A 17,491-nucleotide genomic window follows, 5' to 3' on the forward strand; every position below is an offset into this window, starting at 1 on the left:
GTAAAGAGAAACCATTTGGATAATTCAACCTGAAAGATCATGTCTGAGAAACAGATCACAGTAATAGAATTTCTATAGTTGCTGACTTACCATTTCTGATGCCAGTTCATGGTTAAGGAATGACCTGGGAATCAATATTGCACAGAACTTTTTTTCCTGTGGTGTGTGCACACTTAGCATAAGAACTGAGTTGCACAAAGAATATTTTAAGCCGAGAATCAGCGCAAAGTGACATGTTCTTATTTTATTTCTACTAAAATATACCAGTATGATGAAGGTGCTTCAAGCTGTCTGCATGCTTTCAGTAATGTCTTACAACCCCTGTGTCCAAAGGCAGACTGATGGCGGGTGGGTGGCTGGGCTAACGTGGTTTTCTATGACTGCCAATTCATCCATCACTAATCTTATTAGGTTGTTAATTCCCAGAGGGCACCATTAGCAGTCGACACAGTTTTCAAACGTTGAATGACTGCAATGGAATGAAACCATGGGGTCATCCTTAGTCTCCAATAAAATGCCTCATTGGAACTTAATTTGTACAACATCTTTTGCCTACCACAGTGTAAGGCTGGATTATCTAATACATATTGTTCAGCGGATGTATATTTGAACAGAATTTCTGGTGAGCTGGAATGCTTCTTTTGTCCCTTAACCTAAATATATTCCGAAATACGATCAGAAAGACTATCTTTTTTTGTCTTAAGAAAAACAAATTGCAATCGTTTGGAACCAAAGATTGAGATGTGAAGCATCAAATCTTAGGGCATAGAATAGAACAGAATGAACTTTGGGGGGGGGGTGAGCCCAGCAATAAAAAATGGCAAAATGCATATCGTCCGTACTTGCCCCCTCTATATAGCTGTCTACTACATTTTCCTACTCAAATTCCTAGCCTTCATCTTAGAATCCAAAGCGTGACTTATTAAAGTCAGTTGCTTGATTGCCATCTCAGTTCCCGGTTAGGGTCCGTCTAAATCATGAAATGGAGAAGGAGGTATTGTTACAGAAAGCAACAGAACTTTCAGGTGCAGAACTTCATCCCTAGATTTCAAAAGAAATGACTGCCTTTGAACGCCGCTTATCTCAAAGTCTCTAGCTGCCAAAGCGTCAGGGGTTGCTCCCGAGTCTGGAGGGGGGTCTCCTTATTCTTTTATCATTCCTATTATTGAGGGTCAGACCCCCTGCCTCGCACAACCCAGTGGGGAACCTTAGAGTTAGTTTAGAACAGCCCAACTCTCGCCTTTGGAGAAGTGAAGAGTGCCCCGCCCCCAACTATGGAAAGAGGGATCGGATAAAAGTTTCCGTGTTTTCAGAGCAAAGATTCTAGTCACTAGCCCCCCCAGCACCCAGGACCCCCTCAAGGCTTACGACCCCCCTCCCATGCCGCCCAAAATGCTTTGGGCAGGCCCCGCAATCCGCGTCCCGGTCCGCAGTTCCTGTGGGTCTGGACGCAGAATTCACAGACGACCTGTGTTACTTCCCTTGCGAAGAAAGAGAATTTTCCTGAAAATTTAGGTGGCAATCACTTCGTTTTTGTCCCAGATAGAAGGGAAGCATGTGCCCAACCACCCCTGAGAAAAAGAACCTCCAGGGGCAAAGGAGCGAACAGGTAATTTAGAAGAAAAACAGAAAGTGGTCACTCACTGCCCTCAACTTCCCCTGGAGTTGGGGGAATTGGGGACGCCTGGACGAGTTGTCTTCGGGCTTGCGGCGGAAATAAAGGGAGATCTCGAAGCCTGAGGCTTCTGGGACCCTTCCCCGACCAAGTCCGGGGAGTTGGGTGCGGGACTTTTCCCGATTTTCCCCTTTTTGTGAAGTGGAACAAACACAACTTGGGCGCACGGCGGCGGCTCGGAGGCTGCCAGGCGGGCGGGCGAGCGGAGCACCAATCAGCGCGCGCCTGCGCTCTATATATACGGCGGCGCGCCCCGGCCGCTCCATCGGCTCTTTGCCACTTGTCCCCGAGTCCGAAGCTTGCAGCATGTCGGAGACCGCTCCCGCCGCTCCCGCCGCCGCCGCGCCCCCCGCGGAGAAGACCCCCGCCAAGAAGAAGGCGGCCAAGAAGCCGGCGGGGGCGCGCCGCAAGGCGTCCGGGCCCCCGGTGTCCGAGCTCATCACCAAGGCGGTGGCCGCGTCCAAGGAGCGCAGCGGCGTGTCCCTGGCCGCGCTCAAGAAGGCGCTGGCGGCCGCCGGCTACGATGTGGAGAAGAACAACAGCCGCATCAAGCTGGGGCTCAAGAGCCTGGTGAGCAAGGGCACCCTGGTGCAGACCAAGGGCACCGGCGCCTCGGGCTCCTTCAAGCTCAACAAGAAGGCGGCCTCCGGCGACGCCAAGCCCAAGGCCAAGAAGGCGGGCGCCTCCAAGGCCAAGAAGCCCGCCGGCGCGGCCAAGAAGCCCAAGAAGGCCTCGGGCTCCGCCACCCCCAAGAAGGCTGCCAAGAAGACCCCGAAGAAGGCCAAAAAGCCGGCGGGTGCTGTGGCCAAGAAAGTTGCCAAGAGCCCGAAGAAGGCCAAGGCCGCCAAGCCCAAGAAGGCGGCCAAGAGCGCCACGAAGGCGGTGAAGCCCAAGGCCGCCAAGCCCAAAGTTGCCAAGCCCAAGAAGGCGGCGGCCAAGAAGAAGTAGATTGTTGGCGCTTCCTGCTTCCAAACTTCCCCCAAAGGCTCTTTTCAGAGCCACCACTGATCTCCAGAAAGAGCTGGACGCTGCTGTCCTCCCCTGGGCGCTGTCCTGGGCTGCTGGGGTCGTTCTAGATGTCCACTAGAGTGGAGGGGTGGGAGCGTCGGAGGTCCAGGGCCCCGCCCACCCGTTTCCCCTCAGCCGCGCATTCACGGGGAGGGGGTGGGGGTCATCCCTGAGACGCCCCCCATTCGGGTGTAGGAGCCTTATCCGCCAGCCCCGCCTCGCGCCGCGCCGGGAAACTGCAAAAACAAGCCCGCGCGCACTCAGCGGCTTTCGGGGCCCCTGCGGGTGTCGCGATTGGTCCGGATGGTCATTCAAAAGTCCCGCCCTGCCGTGGGATTGGCTCGCGCCTGCAGCCCGTGGTTTTCAGCCTGCGTGTGATTGGTCGGTGGCGTCCTCCTGTCTGAATATTTTTGCTTTTTTTTTCTTTCGTTCCTTTATATGTTGATGAGAGGAAAGTGTTACTTGGGGGTACTTCAGTCAAGTGGGTCTCCCTGAGGACGTCAGTGTGCTTCTCAGGAGAGTGGCTGAAAACGCCATTGCTTTTTTTCCTTCTCCCTCTCCCCTCCTACTCAAAGTTGTCCTTTGCTGCGACAAATACTAAAATGCAGCGAATGCAGCTGTAGCAGTGACCCCTCGGCCCCGGGCCGGGGGCGATCATCCTTGTGTGTGTGCAACACTCGGCAAAGATGAAGGGTTTGCGCGCAGCACAAACAACTTTTAGTCGGCCATCTTGTCCTGGCGGCCGTCATGGTCATCTGGGCGCCAACGTCCAACAGTTCGGGGGGCTTCAGACGCACTTTTGGTGACCCGCTCGGAGAGCAAGCTGTAGAGGCGTAAATCTGTGTGGAGGTGCGGGCGATGTCTAATAAAGGGCTCCAGTTTCCAATCGCAGGGATATCTGTGGATTCCTGCATAGCCATGGCGTTTGTCCTGGGCGGAGAAGGTCCAGCGTCCAGTTTTTATCCTGGTGGACAAGGTCCGACGAGTTTGGGGCACGGGAGTTTTGCCGAGACCTGGAAGTTCAGTTCTGCCGCGATCTTGTGAGTTAATTCCCGGCTCAGTGGCAGGGCCTGAGGACCCGACGACCCACCCGACCCCTCCCAGCAGCCCCGGGCAACTTTGTTTTCTGAATAATCGCGAATAAAAGAAGCCACCTTTCTTTGTGAGCACAACATACGTCCCCACAAAAGAGCTCCTTGTGGCTTCGTGCAGTGGTTTTTGCTAGACACAATTTTTTCCATAATTGAGCTCTCGTTTATGATTTAATGTGTGGATTCGCCCAGCACCCCACCCCGCCCTCAAACTATGTATTAACTCTTTCTTTCCTGCTAGCTCTCCCTGCCCCACCCCAGTAGGGGAAGCCTTTAATTCTGTGGCTAGGTGGACTAATTTTTACTTTTTTGGTTTTGTTTTGGTCTTTTTGATCTAGCCTGAAGTGAAATCGCTCTTTAACAATTAAAATATTGCTCACTGTGCTATTTCAATACTTGACACAAAATAGTTACTAAAATGTTTTGAACATTTAAATGAACATAGATAAAGGGATCTTAACAGCTAATTACCAAAAGTAACTCTTTTATCCAGTTTTGTGTTAGTTCTTCTTTCATATGTACTATAAGATGCTTACTCTTTCACCTCCTGGCCCGTATCACATAAATAACAACCACCAAAAATCTAAACATTTTTGGGATTGAGTCAAATTTGTAAATAGTTTGAGGGGACACTGGGTTTTCTTATTGCAGAACATTTTATGGTCTCTCTGTGTTTAAATGTTTTGAGTCTGTTAACAATGTTTTAAATTACTACACAGATTTTATGTTTTTATTGCCCTTTTTCTCAGATATGTTTGTTCATCTTGGAAATAGCAACCAGTGAAATTTTATGTGAAGGGCCAGTAGCCCACCAAAATGTCCACTGCAGATAGTAGAACACTGTTCTCCATAACCGTATAAGCAAAGGAAATGTCAAGAAGGAAAAAGAAATAGGCGAAGTCAATTTTTTATATAATTTAACCCAATGTACCCCCAAAGAATCATCACAAAATCCAAGTAATATTACATAAGGGTATTTTGCTTTTTTGCTGTTGAAGTATTCTGCCCTTCCCCCTGCAACCCCCCACTCCCTTCCCTGTCTTGGGTGTTGTTTACACAGATCAGGAAATCCTGTGGCTAGTAATCACATGTGACACTGGGGATTACAGCAGAACTGACTGCCGGAGTCCAGCTCCGGCATGAAGACCACCGACTCAGAGATGATGCATTGACCAGCAGCTATCGAGGCTGAAGGCCCCGTTTATTCTCAAGCAAGCAGTTTTATATTATTTGCATACCTTGGCCCAGGCACGTAGCCAAGTCCAAAGATGTTCTCATGGGTTAGACATATTTTGTGTTTGTCTCAAGATGTTCTCATTAAAAATACCAAGTCAAATTATTCCCAAGGTTACTTAGAGCACGAGAAGTATGTACGTGCAGGATGTGTCCTGCTTATCTTGCTGGTAGGTTTTACCTTCAAGGCCCCTCTTTCAAGAGGCCCTCTGCACAGGACTCTCCCAAGCCCCCAGTGCAGGTCATACAAAGTTCATTGTCCCACGCTGGTCTCTAGTCTCTAGTCTATGTGCTCCAAGCAATCCCACTACAACTGACAAGAGTGATTTTAGGAAATGTGGGACAGCAGGGGGCCAAACTCTTGACCACATGCCCCAGGTGCTCTATTTTATTTTTTCTTCTCACAAATCTTTGGGATCTCTGTGTCTTATCATTTAGCACACTTCAAGCCCCACCCGCTTGAGTGTAAATATAAATAATTAAATTTTAGAATCCCCTCCGCCGCAAATACTGACCTTCCCTAACTGTGTCAGACACATTTCACTGGGGAGGCCCTCTGACCTTAATGAAAAATTGTTCCAGAGATCATGGAGTCCAATTTAAACCAAGTAATTTGTTTAGAAACTGGAATTGAGTTACTGAAGCTGAGGTTACTAATTGTCAGGACCTGTGAGCTACCCTGTTAGATTTCATGAAGGTAAACCCAAGAAATCTGGTGAAGAAAAAAAAAAATTGCATGTCGTCAAATTGCAGAAAATAGAGATGAGAGATGTCTGGAGGTGCAGTGTTGGTTGCTGACCTCTGAATTCTTCCTTCTCGCAGTCATCTTAGAGCCCTGGTGATTTTTTCACTTAGGGTTCAGATGCTGCAACCAAAGGCCTAACTTCCTAATGCAATTATATTTACATCTTGAAGTAAAAGCACCATGAATGGTGCTTTTTCCTTTTAATTACTTTTTTTTTTTTTTTTGCTTTTTGGGTCACACCTGGTGGTGCTCAGGGGTTACTCCTGGCTCTGCACTCAGGAATTATTCCTGGCAGTGCATATTGGATGCCAGGGATCAAACCCAGGTGGGGCGCATGCCAGGCAAACGCTCTACCTGCTGTGCTATTGCTCCGGTCTGACTTTTAATTACTTTTAAGTCCACCCAATTGCTTGATTTTGTAACACCTATAAGAGTTTGTCAGGTTCAGAGGCACATGAGGAAATTCCCCTGCCCTTATCGGTTCTTCTTGGGTTGGTCAAGCAAATAAAAGAACATCTATTTAGAAGGGAGGAAAGACTAAATAGAATTACATAGAGAGAAGTTACCTATCAACATTCTAGAGTAAATGGGATAGGCTGAGGCCTTCTCTTCTGAGCTGAAAAGTGTGATAGTGATCTTAAGAAAAGGGGAACAGGCAGGGCCAGATCAGGGATTTGGCCCTACAGGAAATCACCTGCATGGAATGTCTGTCACGAGGGAGGCCTTGGGAGTACCTGATAACCCAGATGACCAAGGCCTGGTTGGAGCTGGACATCACAAGAAGGTCCCCTGCAGCACCCTCTCCCCTATTTTAATGACTGACATTCTTGGAACATAATAAAGAAAAGCACACCCACCCACTATTGTTAAAAAGAGATAAAAGGAGAAGAGCTTCCACCTTGGGAATCCTTCAGGAAACCCCTCCGGTAATGTGGGCGGTCCCCTGCCTTCTTGGCCCTTGAAGTCTTCTTTGCTCTCTGGTCCCCAGCTTTCCATCTTGATTGTTTGAGGACAAGAGCCTGAATGCTTGCATCTGCTGTAACAATTGAGCTCCTGACATCAAGGAGCTTCTCCCTAGGGCTCCACCCGACGATAAGGGCCTGCTGGGTCTGCTTTTACGTAGCCATGTCATCAGTCTCTGATTTGACATATTTGTCTTACCTTCAAGTAGGTTTTTTTCCTATAAAAATGTTATTTCTGGAGATAACCCTAATTCTGGGTGATTTTCATCCTTTAGAGTGATGGTAGCAATTTCTCTGGATACCTGCGCTGCCCTTTTAGCCTCACTCTGTCTGCCAAGGGAACGTGTATTGGAAAAAGCTTGCACCAGATAGTTTGGGAAAAGTTTATAGTAAGGTGTGAGGGAGGCCTATCCTGGACAGGGCTAGAACGGCTGAGAGGGGCCAGAGCAATAGTACAGCGGGTAGGATGCTGCCGATCTGGGTTTGACCTCTAGCACCATGTATGGTTCCCCAGAGCCTACCAGGACTGATCCCTGAGTGCAGGGCCAGGAGTAAACCCCGAGCACAGCTGAGGAGTAAACCCTGAGCACAGCTGAGTGTGACCCAAACCCCAAAATAAATAAATGAAAATGAACAAATCAAATCTAATTGTATTTGAATTTGTTGAGTAAATGGGATCAAAAAAACCCAAATCAAAAAAATCAAGAATGGCTGAAAAATGAAATACGCTTTTATTTCCCCCAGGCTTGGTTTCTTCTATGCCACAGGGAAACGTAGAAGGCAGGTTTGTGGTGGAAATCCATGCCAGAGATGAACAGGATTACAACATTAGAGGATTGTAGAAGGGAACAGGGATTTAGGGCACAGAGGTAACAGCAATAGCTTTGAGAGTTAACACTGTTGCTGGCCTCTCTGCATTTATTTTCATTTTGTCACAGTTCTTTGAGGGTGTTGTCATTATTCCCGAGGTTTGGTAATCTTAAGGCCATACCTCATTTCAGATCAGTGAGCTTGGATGACGGTTCTTTGAGCTGGTACTCAGAAATACAATAAGAGCAACATAGGTCATTCAGTAGTTGTCTAGTAAATCAAGTCTTGGGGTCTGAGTGATTGTGCAGCAGGTAGGATGTTTGCCTTGCACCAGCCTGACCCAGGTTTGATCCCTGGCACCTCATATGGTTCCCGGAGCCTCCCAGGAGCGATCTGAGCACACTAAGTGTGAGCCCAAAACCAAATAAATAAATAAATATATAAATAAAGGAGTCAAATCGAATAATATTTGAAGTTGTCATCAAAATATTATTTCAACAAGAAAGCTAATATAGAAATGTTAATGAGATTTGAATATATTAACGAAAACTAATATCAAAGTGTTAATGGACCATTTAAATGTAAAAGTCATGCTAGAATTAGTCACATTTCAAATCCCTAAGAGTTACCTATAACTGGTATCCTTGGACAGCTAAAGTAAACAGTAAATAATGTGGAAAAGACACAGGTGGCTATCCAGAGCAGCCTCCAGATAGTTCCCAGGAAATGGCTATTCTCATCTGGTCTTAAAGACCAGAGAGCATCTCTAGGACCTAAACTTAAGAACCTAAGGTTTATCCCACCTCCTGCATCTCCTACTGGCCTCTGGCTGAGTAGCCGAAAAATAATAGAACTTTGCTATAAGCCAGGGTCCTGCAGCTGCTTCCCATTAACTTCATCTGTAGGATTTCTGAGACAGAAGAAGCTTGAAAAGAAAACTAGCTAATAATTCGTTTCTAGTCTGTGTTATTTATCAAAAGATGTTTCAGAGGGTGGGTTTGATATGAGACACCTTGGCAGTAATATTTGCCCTTAGTCTGAACTTGTCGAATTTAAAATCTCATGTGCTAAAACTCTCCAGTAAAATGGAGGCCAGGGCTGGGATGTTAGTTTAGAGGGTAAGGTGCTTGCCTTGCATGTGGCTGACCCGGGTTCGATCCTCAGCATCCCAAATGGTCCCCAGAGCACCACCAGGAGTGATTCCTGAATGCAGAGCCAGGAGTAAGCTCTGAGCATTGTCAGATATGACCCCCCTCTCCTCCCCTCCCAAAAAAAAATGAAATGGAGGCAAGTGAGAAAACTTGTTCTGTAGTATTATAGTGAGAAACATATATAAAACTCCAGGCTGATGTATTTACTTGTCACTTAACTCCCTGTTAGCTATTATATGACTAATGATTTGTTGTTTTTCCCTTTCATGGAATCTCTGTTAAAAAAGAAGTGAGAAGTTCAGAATGGATTTTATAACACCTACAAAAGTGTCCCGTTTAGGCCGGAGAGGTAAGGTGCTGGCCTTACATGCAAGTACAATGCTGGTTTGAGTCGCCAGCACCACGTATGGTGTGAGCAATGTCACTGCGCACTTCTGGGTGTGGCCTCTACATCCTGAAAATTAAAAGCAAACTGTCTGATCCTTCACTGAAAGTATTTAAGTTGCTCATTATTCATTTTATTTTGCCACATCCAGCAGTGCTCTGCAGCTATTCCTGGCTCTATGATCAGCATCACTTCTGGTGTTGCCTGGGGGTCTATACTTGTCTGGGGGTTGAACACAAAATCAAGTATCAGCATCACTTCTGGTGTTGCTTGGGGGACCATACCTGTCTGGGGGTTGAGCATAACATCTCCTGCTGCCAAATCAATGTCCTAGCCTAAGAGTGATCTCTTCCAAACTTTCAGAAGAATTTTTACCTTCTCCACTAAAGTTCCTCTGCTTGGCATTTCATTTGGAACATAGTACCACTGTCCAAATCATCTCTGTAGAGAGAGCAAAGGCCAGTCATCCTAGGCCAATGATTCTCAACAATAAAGGCGCTCTATTGAGGTGTGCAAGGGAGGGAAGAGGAAGGCCAAGCATATTTGGAACAAAGCATGTTTGGAATAATGTAGTCAGTGCTCAAAAGTAGATTTCTGCTTAAGCTAATAAAAGTGAAGTATCAGGGGGCTGGAGCGATAGCACAGCTGGTAGGGCGTTTGCCTTGCACGCGGCCAACCTGGGTTCGATCCCTGGCATCCCATATGGTCCTCCAAGCACCGCCATGAGTAATTCCTGAGTGCAAAGCCAGGAGTAACCCCTGAGCATCGCTGGGTGTGACCCAAAAAGCAGCAGCAACAACAACAACAACAAAAATGAAGTATCAGGCTGTATACCTCGATGGCACTGGAGGGAGGAGGAGTTGTCCATAAAAGTAAGCTCAGTTAGATCTTAAAATTCTGATTATTTTAATCACTGCTGGTTAAAAACGATGGCCTATTTCCATTCTATCTTCCCTTTCTCTCCAATTCATGGTTCGATTGTGTTGGGACACTTGACAAGCCTGAATTCTCAGTGAGACGATGCAGGACTGAAATGTCCCATCATCATGACTCCACAACGTATTTCTTGGGAAGGAGTGAAAAACTCATCTGTTCACATTCACGGGTGGATAAAAGAACTAGACATATTAATATAAAAACACTAATTGCATAAACCCAGGGAATCTATATATGTGAACTACGTGTGTATTTCACAAGTAAAAAAAAAAGTTCAGTAACTGGGGTTACTCACATGAAAACGACATGCAGACATGACTCAATAATCAGATGTTTGCTTAGCCATAAACAGGCTTCTCATCTAAGGTATTTCTGACAATAATCCTAAATCTGGGCATTTTGCAGTTAGCATTTTTGGATAGAACTAGTTCCATGTTCATAGTGGGAATAATAGGTTGTGAAAAATTCTTTTAGTGTATAAAGCTTCCTTGTAAACTATTCTAAATCTTAATGGCTCTTCTGACATAGCCATTTTAGCACTTTCCTAGACCGGACAGCAGTAATAAATCCCCAGGGCTTAAGCAGCATTTCAGGACATCCCAGAACATTATGTAGGACAAGTACCTGGTAGTAAGCGTTACAACTACTCTTCAATGAAATTGTGGGTGGCTCTGAAAAGAGCCTTTGGGTACAATACAAGGTGGAGGTGGTAGAGGGTTTAGGCCCGCTCCCCGCGGATGCGGCGCGCCAGCTGGATGTCCTTGGGCATGATGGTGACGCGCTTGGCGTGGATGGCGCACAGGTTGGTGTCCTCGAAGAGCCCCACCAGGTAGGCCTCGCACGCCTCCTGCAGCGCCATGACGGCCGAGCTCTGGAAGCGCAGGTCGGTCTTGAAGTCCTGCGCGATCTCGCGCACCAGCCGCTGGAACGGCAGCTTGCGGATCAGCAGCTCGGTGGACTTCTGGTAGCGGCGGATCTCGCGCAGCGCCACGGTGCCGGGCCGGTAGCGGTGCGGCTTCTTCACGCCGCCCGTGGCCGGCGCGCTCTTGCGGGCCGCCTTGGTGGCCAGCTGCTTGCGGGGCGCCTTCCCGCCTGTGGACTTGCGCGCTGTCTGCTTCGTGCGGGCCATAGCGAAGCTGGAAGACAAGCTTGGTGTCTGTAATAGGAAGCCGCTAAGTTGGCTTTATATACAGTTGCAAGCAGTTTGATTGGCTGTGTGATTTTCGAAAACTCCCGCGCAATGAAAGCATTGGTTCATACGTGAACAAGAGGAGGAGGAGTTAGTTACTTGCGTCTGATTGGCTGAATTGTTCCTTTTTTTTTTTGGCGGGTGGGGCGGGGTTGTGCCTGCGTCTCCTTCCTGGGTCTGTGCCAGAGGATTATTCCAGGCAGTGTTTTACGGACTTTATGCGTTGCTGGGCACCGAAGCAAGTCCTGCCACAAAGCCTCAGTATTTCAGAGGAATAGCAAATGTTTCATACTTTAAATATAGCTTGCAAAACGAGCCTTTTAAAGACAAAGGTAAAAGTTAAATAGAATCTCTGAATCTTTACTTTTGCGAGGCCGACTCATTTTGAGATTGAGTGTACACTGGGTTATTTCCCCTGAATCCTGACCTAATTACTCTATTTTAGCTTTGGTCATTTGTAGTCCTGTTTCTAACAAATGAGGTCAGGATTGATTTTTATGGGTTCAGAAATGTGTCTAAATTGAGCATGAAATTAGAATGGTGCTTTAAAAGACGAAAATTCCAGAATTTAGCGAAGGATAAATTTCCTCTTGGCTTTAAGACTCACCCCAAGTGCGTGCACCTAATTAATTTTTAATTCTTTCATTCTTGTGCAACTGGGGAGGGGGCATATGTAAGAAAACTGGTCATACTCTGGGATCATCTTGGTGGGAGGGACACAAGGAATTGCTGGCAACCGGCTACGGATCATCAAATATCAGTTGCAGAACCTAGGAGCTTGAGAGTCTCCTAGGTTCACAGTTCAAGTGTTTTAAAATTATCCACAAACTTAAACGTACTTAGTATCAATGTGGCATAAACTGTCAACAGCTTTTTCTGTGAGAAAGTGGGTGGCTCTGAAAAGAGCCTTTGGAATCTGAGCGCCCTTCTGGCACTTTACTTGCCCTTGGCCTTGTGGTGGCTCTCGGTCTTCTTGGGCAGCAGCACGGCCTGGATGTTGGGCAGGACGCCGCCCTGCGCGATGGTCACTTTGCCCAGCAGCTTGTTGAGCTCCTCGTCGTTGCGGATGGCCAGCTGCAGGTGGCGCGGGATGATGCGCGTCTTCTTGTTGTCGCGGGCCGCGTTGCCCGCCAGCTCCAGGATCTCGGCCGTCAGGTACTCGAGCACGGCCGCCAGGTACACCGGGGCGCCGGCGCCCACCCGCTCCGAGTAGTTGCCCTTGCGGAGCAGCCGGTGCACACGGCCCACGGGGAACTGCAGGCCGGCCCGAGACGAGCGGGTCTTGGCCTTGGCGCGCGCCTTGCCGCCCTGCTTTCCTCTGCCTGACATGATTAAAGGTGAAAAACACTAAAGCTAAAGAAGCTGAAGCAATGTAGCTGGAACCGGAGAAATGTCTTTTATAGGTAGAGCAAGGATGTACCAGCAAGATTCCTGATTGGTCATTACGTTTACTTTGTTTATCCAATAGAAAAAGAAAGCGCCAACCCTTTATTTGCATAACCCCGCCCCTTACAGGACAGTGTGATTTTATCCAATCAGAATCGAAAGATTTGAAGCTTCATTTGCATTGAACAAGTATAAATGTCTGTGCTGCGTACAGTACATGACCTGCTTCTTCGTTGCAGCTTTCTCGACTTCTACAGTTGTGAGAAATCATGCCTGAGCCCTCTAAGTCGGCTCCTGCCCCTAAGAAGGGCTCCAAAAAAGCCATCACTAAGGCTCAGAAAAAAGATGGCAAGAAGCGCAAGCGCAGCCGCAAGGAGAGTTACTCTATCTACGTGTACAAGGTGCTCAAGCAGGTGCACCCCGACACGGGCATCTCGTCCAAGGCCATGGGCATCATGAACTCGTTCGTGAACGACATCTTCGAGCGCATCGCCGGCGAGGCGTCCCGCCTGGCGCACTACAACAAGCGCTCGACCATCACGTCGCGGGAGATCCAGACGGCCGTGCGCCTGCTGCTGCCCGGGGAGCTGGCCAAGCACGCCGTGTCCGAGGGCACCAAGGCCGTCACCAAGTACACCAGCTCCAAGTAAAGTGCCTGAGAAGGCACCTATCAATCCAAAGGCTCTTTTCAGAGCCACCCACTTTATCAAAAAAGAGCTATGACTCTAATTGTCCAACTGCTATCCGTTGGCCTTGGTTACCAGGTGATACTTTTTTAAGGAAGAAAAGCAACCTAATTGGACGTTTAACTTATTTAATAGTTAAAGATTTGTAATTTAACCTCATTTCAAACTCGGTTTGGTCACTTAAGTCGCTTGTGACCCTCTTGCTCACATGTATGGGGTGTATCTGGAATTATCTGCGTACAGATGAGTTTAATTGCGATTGTTTCTCAACGGCACTGAAAAGTCTGCTTTTCAATGAGTCCAATTTCCATTTCTAGTCACTAGGTTGTGCCAGTTGAATTGGCGGGAGAGCGCCCCCAAGCACTAAGCGGGAAAATTAATTTGAATTTCCCGCCCTTACTCTTGGCGCCACCGTGTGGTTTGCAGGGTGGACTCCAGCTGGAGAGCAAGTTCTTGCTGACTTTTCTCTGCAGGATACATGTAGAAGGATCGGGACCTCCCCCAAAATTCACTGCATGACTATTTTGGACTCGGTTTGGAAGAGGGGAAGAAAACGGGGAGAAACCAGCCTTTAACTGCCTACCTAAAAGAACGTTTTGATTTAGTGTCAAATCTTGTTTAACATACAACGGGTTTTAAAAGAAGAAATATTAAGTTAGCAATAAAGTCTCAAAAAAATTTTTAAAATACTGACCTATATGTCACATAGCATATGCAAAACACGGTGGTAAAGGATAACATATATATATATATATTTTTTTTTTTTCTTTTTTCATTACCATCCTCCCTCCCTGGGCTTCAACAAAAATTGAGGATTTCACGCTGCCTGTTAAGAAACACTCCCTGGAGTTTTTCACATGGGGGAGGGAAGACCTGGACAGATATTTCTTAGTCTTTTCAATGATATGAGGATCTTTTTTTCTTCCCACTTACTTTTTAGAAGGTTTGCATCTCTGCTTTTCTGCATTTCTACCTTTCTTCTCATTTCTGTCTAATGCATTTCAAAACAATTTGATGTAATTTTTTTCACCTGTATTTAACAACATACATTTCAATAAAAATTTTAACATTAAAATAGTATGTTTCCATTAAAAAAAATCATGTCAAATAAATTATAATTTAGGGGCTGGAGCAATGGCACAGTAGGGAGGACGTTTGCCTTGCACGCAGCCGACCTGGATTCTATTCCCAGCATCTCGTATGGTCCCCTGAGCACTGCCAGGAATAATTCCTGAGTGAATGAGCCAGGAGTAACCCCTGTGCAACCTCTGTTCATTGCCAGGTGTGACCCAAAAAGAAAAATAAATTATAATTTAATCATTTGGGACATTTGGCTACCTATATTATACAAACTTTACTCTGCCAATCTATAAAGATAAAAATTTTGTGTAAGTACTATAGTTGGTGGAGAGATAGGGGGGCCTCAGAAATTCTCAGTAACTTTTGTATGGTCTTACAGATAAAACCAAGCTGCCACGTACCTCTTTTTTAAAAGTGATTGCTTTTTTGCCACCCCTGGCAGTGCATACTCATGGCTCTGCACTCAGGAATTACTCCTGGTTCGCTCAGGGGACCATATATCCTGGGGATCGAACGAGACTTGGCCAAGTGCAAGGCAAAAGCTCTACTGCTGTACTATCTCTCCTGCCCCCTCAACTTCTGTGCTATCTCTTATTTCTTCTATTCCTTTGTTGCTATTCATTTGTTCACTCTCTTACCTTCAAAAGTAATAGAAGTGCAGGGCCATTTCTCCTCTGTACCCCAGTGACAGGTAAAGGTAAATCATCCAGACATCAAGAAAGCTGGAAAGCCCGCATTAGTAATAAAGGGACTTAAGAGCATGGAAAATTATGTCAGAAAGCAGCATCATAGAGTGATAGGAGTCAAACCAAGAAGAAATACATATGATCCAATACACCAAACAGAAAAAAAATGCATAAGGGAAAAATGATGAAACTGAAGGAATGATAACCTATGAATCTCAACAGTTGATAGAACCAATGAAAATCAGCACGCATATAAAATGCAGCAAGTGGCTATAGCACTTATTTTCCTCTGTGAAAGAAGAGTACGAATCATAGTGATGTCGCTGGGCCCCACGGGTGGCTCATATGAAGTGGGGAGGAGAAACCCGGTTACTTTCTCCCTATCCACCTCTGCTACGTGAGACCCAGGGTTACTGGGTTCTTATCTTGGCTCTCAGGAAGGAATTTCAGGAGTAAATGGGCAGTGAAATTACATAGATTTTATTTGGAGGTTTTGAAGGGGAGGAGGGAAAGTGGGAGAGAGTGGAGACTAAACTGCTCAAGAGAGAAGCTGGGCTTCTCCAGGGGCGGAGAGAGCCCCTACGCACATCCCAGCATTAGACAGGAAAGCATGAAAGTACACATCTCAAGAGGGGAGATGCGGGCGACACATGTGCTCAGGTACTGTATGTGCTCGGCCATATGGGTGCAAGGAGCACATGGGCTGGGGCAGCATATGAGCGCCCTTCCTTTGATCAAGGCAGCCTGTATGGGGTTTCTCCAACCTGCCCCCATGTGGGGCTAAGTCGAAGTCTATTGCTAAGGCGGTTACCAGGGGCATTGGAAGGAATGATGGTCTTCTTCGAAATTCCTTTCCTGGCCTTTTGTTTCTGCAGGAGCTTCTCTGGGTCTGTTGCTTTCTTTAGGTGGGAGAGGGTCTTATTGGACCTTAGTTCCTGTTTTTTCCTGTTTTCTTCTGAGGGTCTTATCAGGCTCTCACAGCAACTTCAGGGCTATTTCTTTCCAGGGAATCTTTGCCATGGCCTTGGGAAGTTGCCTTCCCTGTCCTGCCTACATCAATAGCAATGAAATCATGCTGACTTTCCCTGAAGACTTAATGAATTTATATTTAAATCAATCTTAGAAAGATAACTGACATGTAAGCTTACTTGTGAATTTTGTGAAACCCATCAATTTCAAGGAGAATAATTCTGCCACCTATTAAGGAAAAAGGGGTGTAGCATGAATTATTAAAGGAATGACTCCAAACACATATAGTCTCCATAATAATAATTTAAAAAACAAATCAACAGTGGTGATTTAATTGTCCAACATATCTCAGATGAGCAGATGTAAAACTCAGTATTGACTGTTAAAGATTATGAAAGTCAGAAAAAAGGACAGACACTATTGATAAGACTGTAAACAGCCTTTCAGGAAGCCATTGTAGTGAAAAGTAAAATACATTAGTGAAAAGGTACATAACAAAAGTAATAAAAGTCTACCGGTGTGTACTGGATATGCCAAAAACAGTAACAACAAGTCTCTCAATGAGAGACATTACTGGTGCCCACTCGAACAAATCGATGAGCAATGGGATGACAGTGACAATAAAAATATGTAAAAGTAAAATGCATTAACCAATGAGTTCAACCTCTAAAACTACTCCTTAGAGAAACATCAAAATTAATTTTCTTTCTAACTTGTGAGAATAGAATATTTGTGTTCCTAAAATCCATAGACTGAAATGATACCCTTTGTAGAGAGGTTAAAAGGTATGTTTGGGAATCATTTTTACCCTTTGGTTGAACCTTAAAAAATTTACCAAATTACAATCCTTTTTTATTTGTCTCATGGACCATGAGAAAAAGGGTGTGGGGTGGGGTGGATGAAGAGCAAGATTTTGCTTGGAGATTTGTCTTGATTTTCTTCCTTGAATGTGAATTCTTAATAGCAGACAATCACTACATGGTGAAATTAATGCACACAGAGATCTCATTTTGAATGTTTCTGTGGTACTGAATGCTCTCTCACTTCCTAAATGTCTTGAGGTTTCTTGTACTCTGGCTTTACTCCATTCATTCTATTTACAGACAACCCCTAGTTAGATCTCTAGCATCACTTGGTCCCCCAAATGCCTCCAGGTGTGGCCCAGAATCCAGCCCTTCCGCTAAAAAAAAGTATTATGATTTAATTTTACATAACAATTTGTACTCACTAAATGTAACCTTTTTCTCAATAAAGCCCTATTTAAAAAAAAATAAAATGGATCACATGTATTCGGTTTTCTCAGCAGCCCTAATGTTGCAAGGACCTGGGAGATGATGTGGGAGTATCATGAAATAACTAGAATCCTGTCTTGCAGACCAGTGGGAAAAAAAATGATGATAGCAGGGTTGAGAATTGGGCAGGAGAGTGATAGCAAGAATTTTTCCAGCAAGGAGGAACTGGTTTCCTTGATCTCATTAATTCAGTGTTTCTTACCCCTA

The 17,491-nt window shown here is 45.9% G+C and overlaps 4 protein-coding genes across 4 annotated transcripts; 2 read left to right on the forward strand and 2 right to left on the reverse strand.

Moving 5' to 3' along the window:
- The first annotated feature begins 1,981 nt into the window (after positions 1–1,981).
- On the forward strand, positions 1,982–2,741 carry H1-2 (H1.2 linker histone, cluster member). Its single transcript, XM_004621898.2, has one exon. It carries the CDS (start codon positions 1,982–1,984, stop codon positions 2,621–2,623), a length of 642 nt encoding a protein of 213 aa, XP_004621955.1. The 3' UTR covers positions 2,624–2,741.
- A 7,934-nt stretch (positions 2,742–10,675) lies between these two features.
- LOC101538318 (histone H3.1) lies at positions 10,676–11,190 on the reverse strand. The gene has a single exon (XM_004621896.2). It carries the CDS (start codon positions 11,123–11,125, stop codon positions 10,715–10,717), a length of 411 nt encoding a protein of 136 aa, XP_004621953.2. The 5' UTR covers positions 11,126–11,190; the 3' UTR covers positions 10,676–10,714.
- A 931-nt stretch (positions 11,191–12,121) lies between these two features.
- Positions 12,122–12,514, reverse strand: LOC101538058 (histone H2A type 1-D). Its single transcript, XM_004621895.3, has one exon. It carries the CDS (start codon positions 12,512–12,514, stop codon positions 12,122–12,124), a length of 393 nt encoding a protein of 130 aa, XP_004621952.1.
- Positions 12,515–12,825: 311 nt separating this feature from the next.
- LOC101537793 (histone H2B type 1-B) lies at positions 12,826–13,221 on the forward strand. The gene has a single exon (XM_004621894.2). It carries the CDS (start codon positions 12,841–12,843, stop codon positions 13,219–13,221), a length of 381 nt encoding a protein of 126 aa, XP_004621951.1. The 5' UTR covers positions 12,826–12,840.
- The last annotated feature ends 4,270 nt before the right edge of the window (positions 13,222–17,491 follow it).

The sequence above is a fragment of the Sorex araneus genome, chromosome 2 (assembly GCF_027595985.1).
Source record: "Sorex araneus isolate mSorAra2 chromosome 2, mSorAra2.pri, whole genome shotgun sequence".
NCBI classification, from domain to species: Eukaryota; Metazoa; Chordata; class Mammalia; order Eulipotyphla; family Soricidae; genus Sorex; species Sorex araneus.

Bases quoted from the DNA above. Each gene is read 5' to 3' on its own strand.
- H1-2 (XM_004621898.2), top strand. From the start codon at position 1,982: ATGTCGGAGACCGCTCCCGCCGCTCCCGCCGCCGCCGCGCCCCCCGCG.
- LOC101538318 (XM_004621896.2), bottom strand. From the start codon at position 11,125: ATGGCCCGCACGAAGCAGACAGCGCGCAAGTCCACAGGCGGGAAGGCG.
- LOC101538058 (XM_004621895.3), bottom strand. From the start codon at position 12,514: ATGTCAGGCAGAGGAAAGCAGGGCGGCAAGGCGCGCGCCAAGGCCAAG.
- LOC101537793 (XM_004621894.2), top strand. From the start codon at position 12,841: ATGCCTGAGCCCTCTAAGTCGGCTCCTGCCCCTAAGAAGGGCTCCAAA.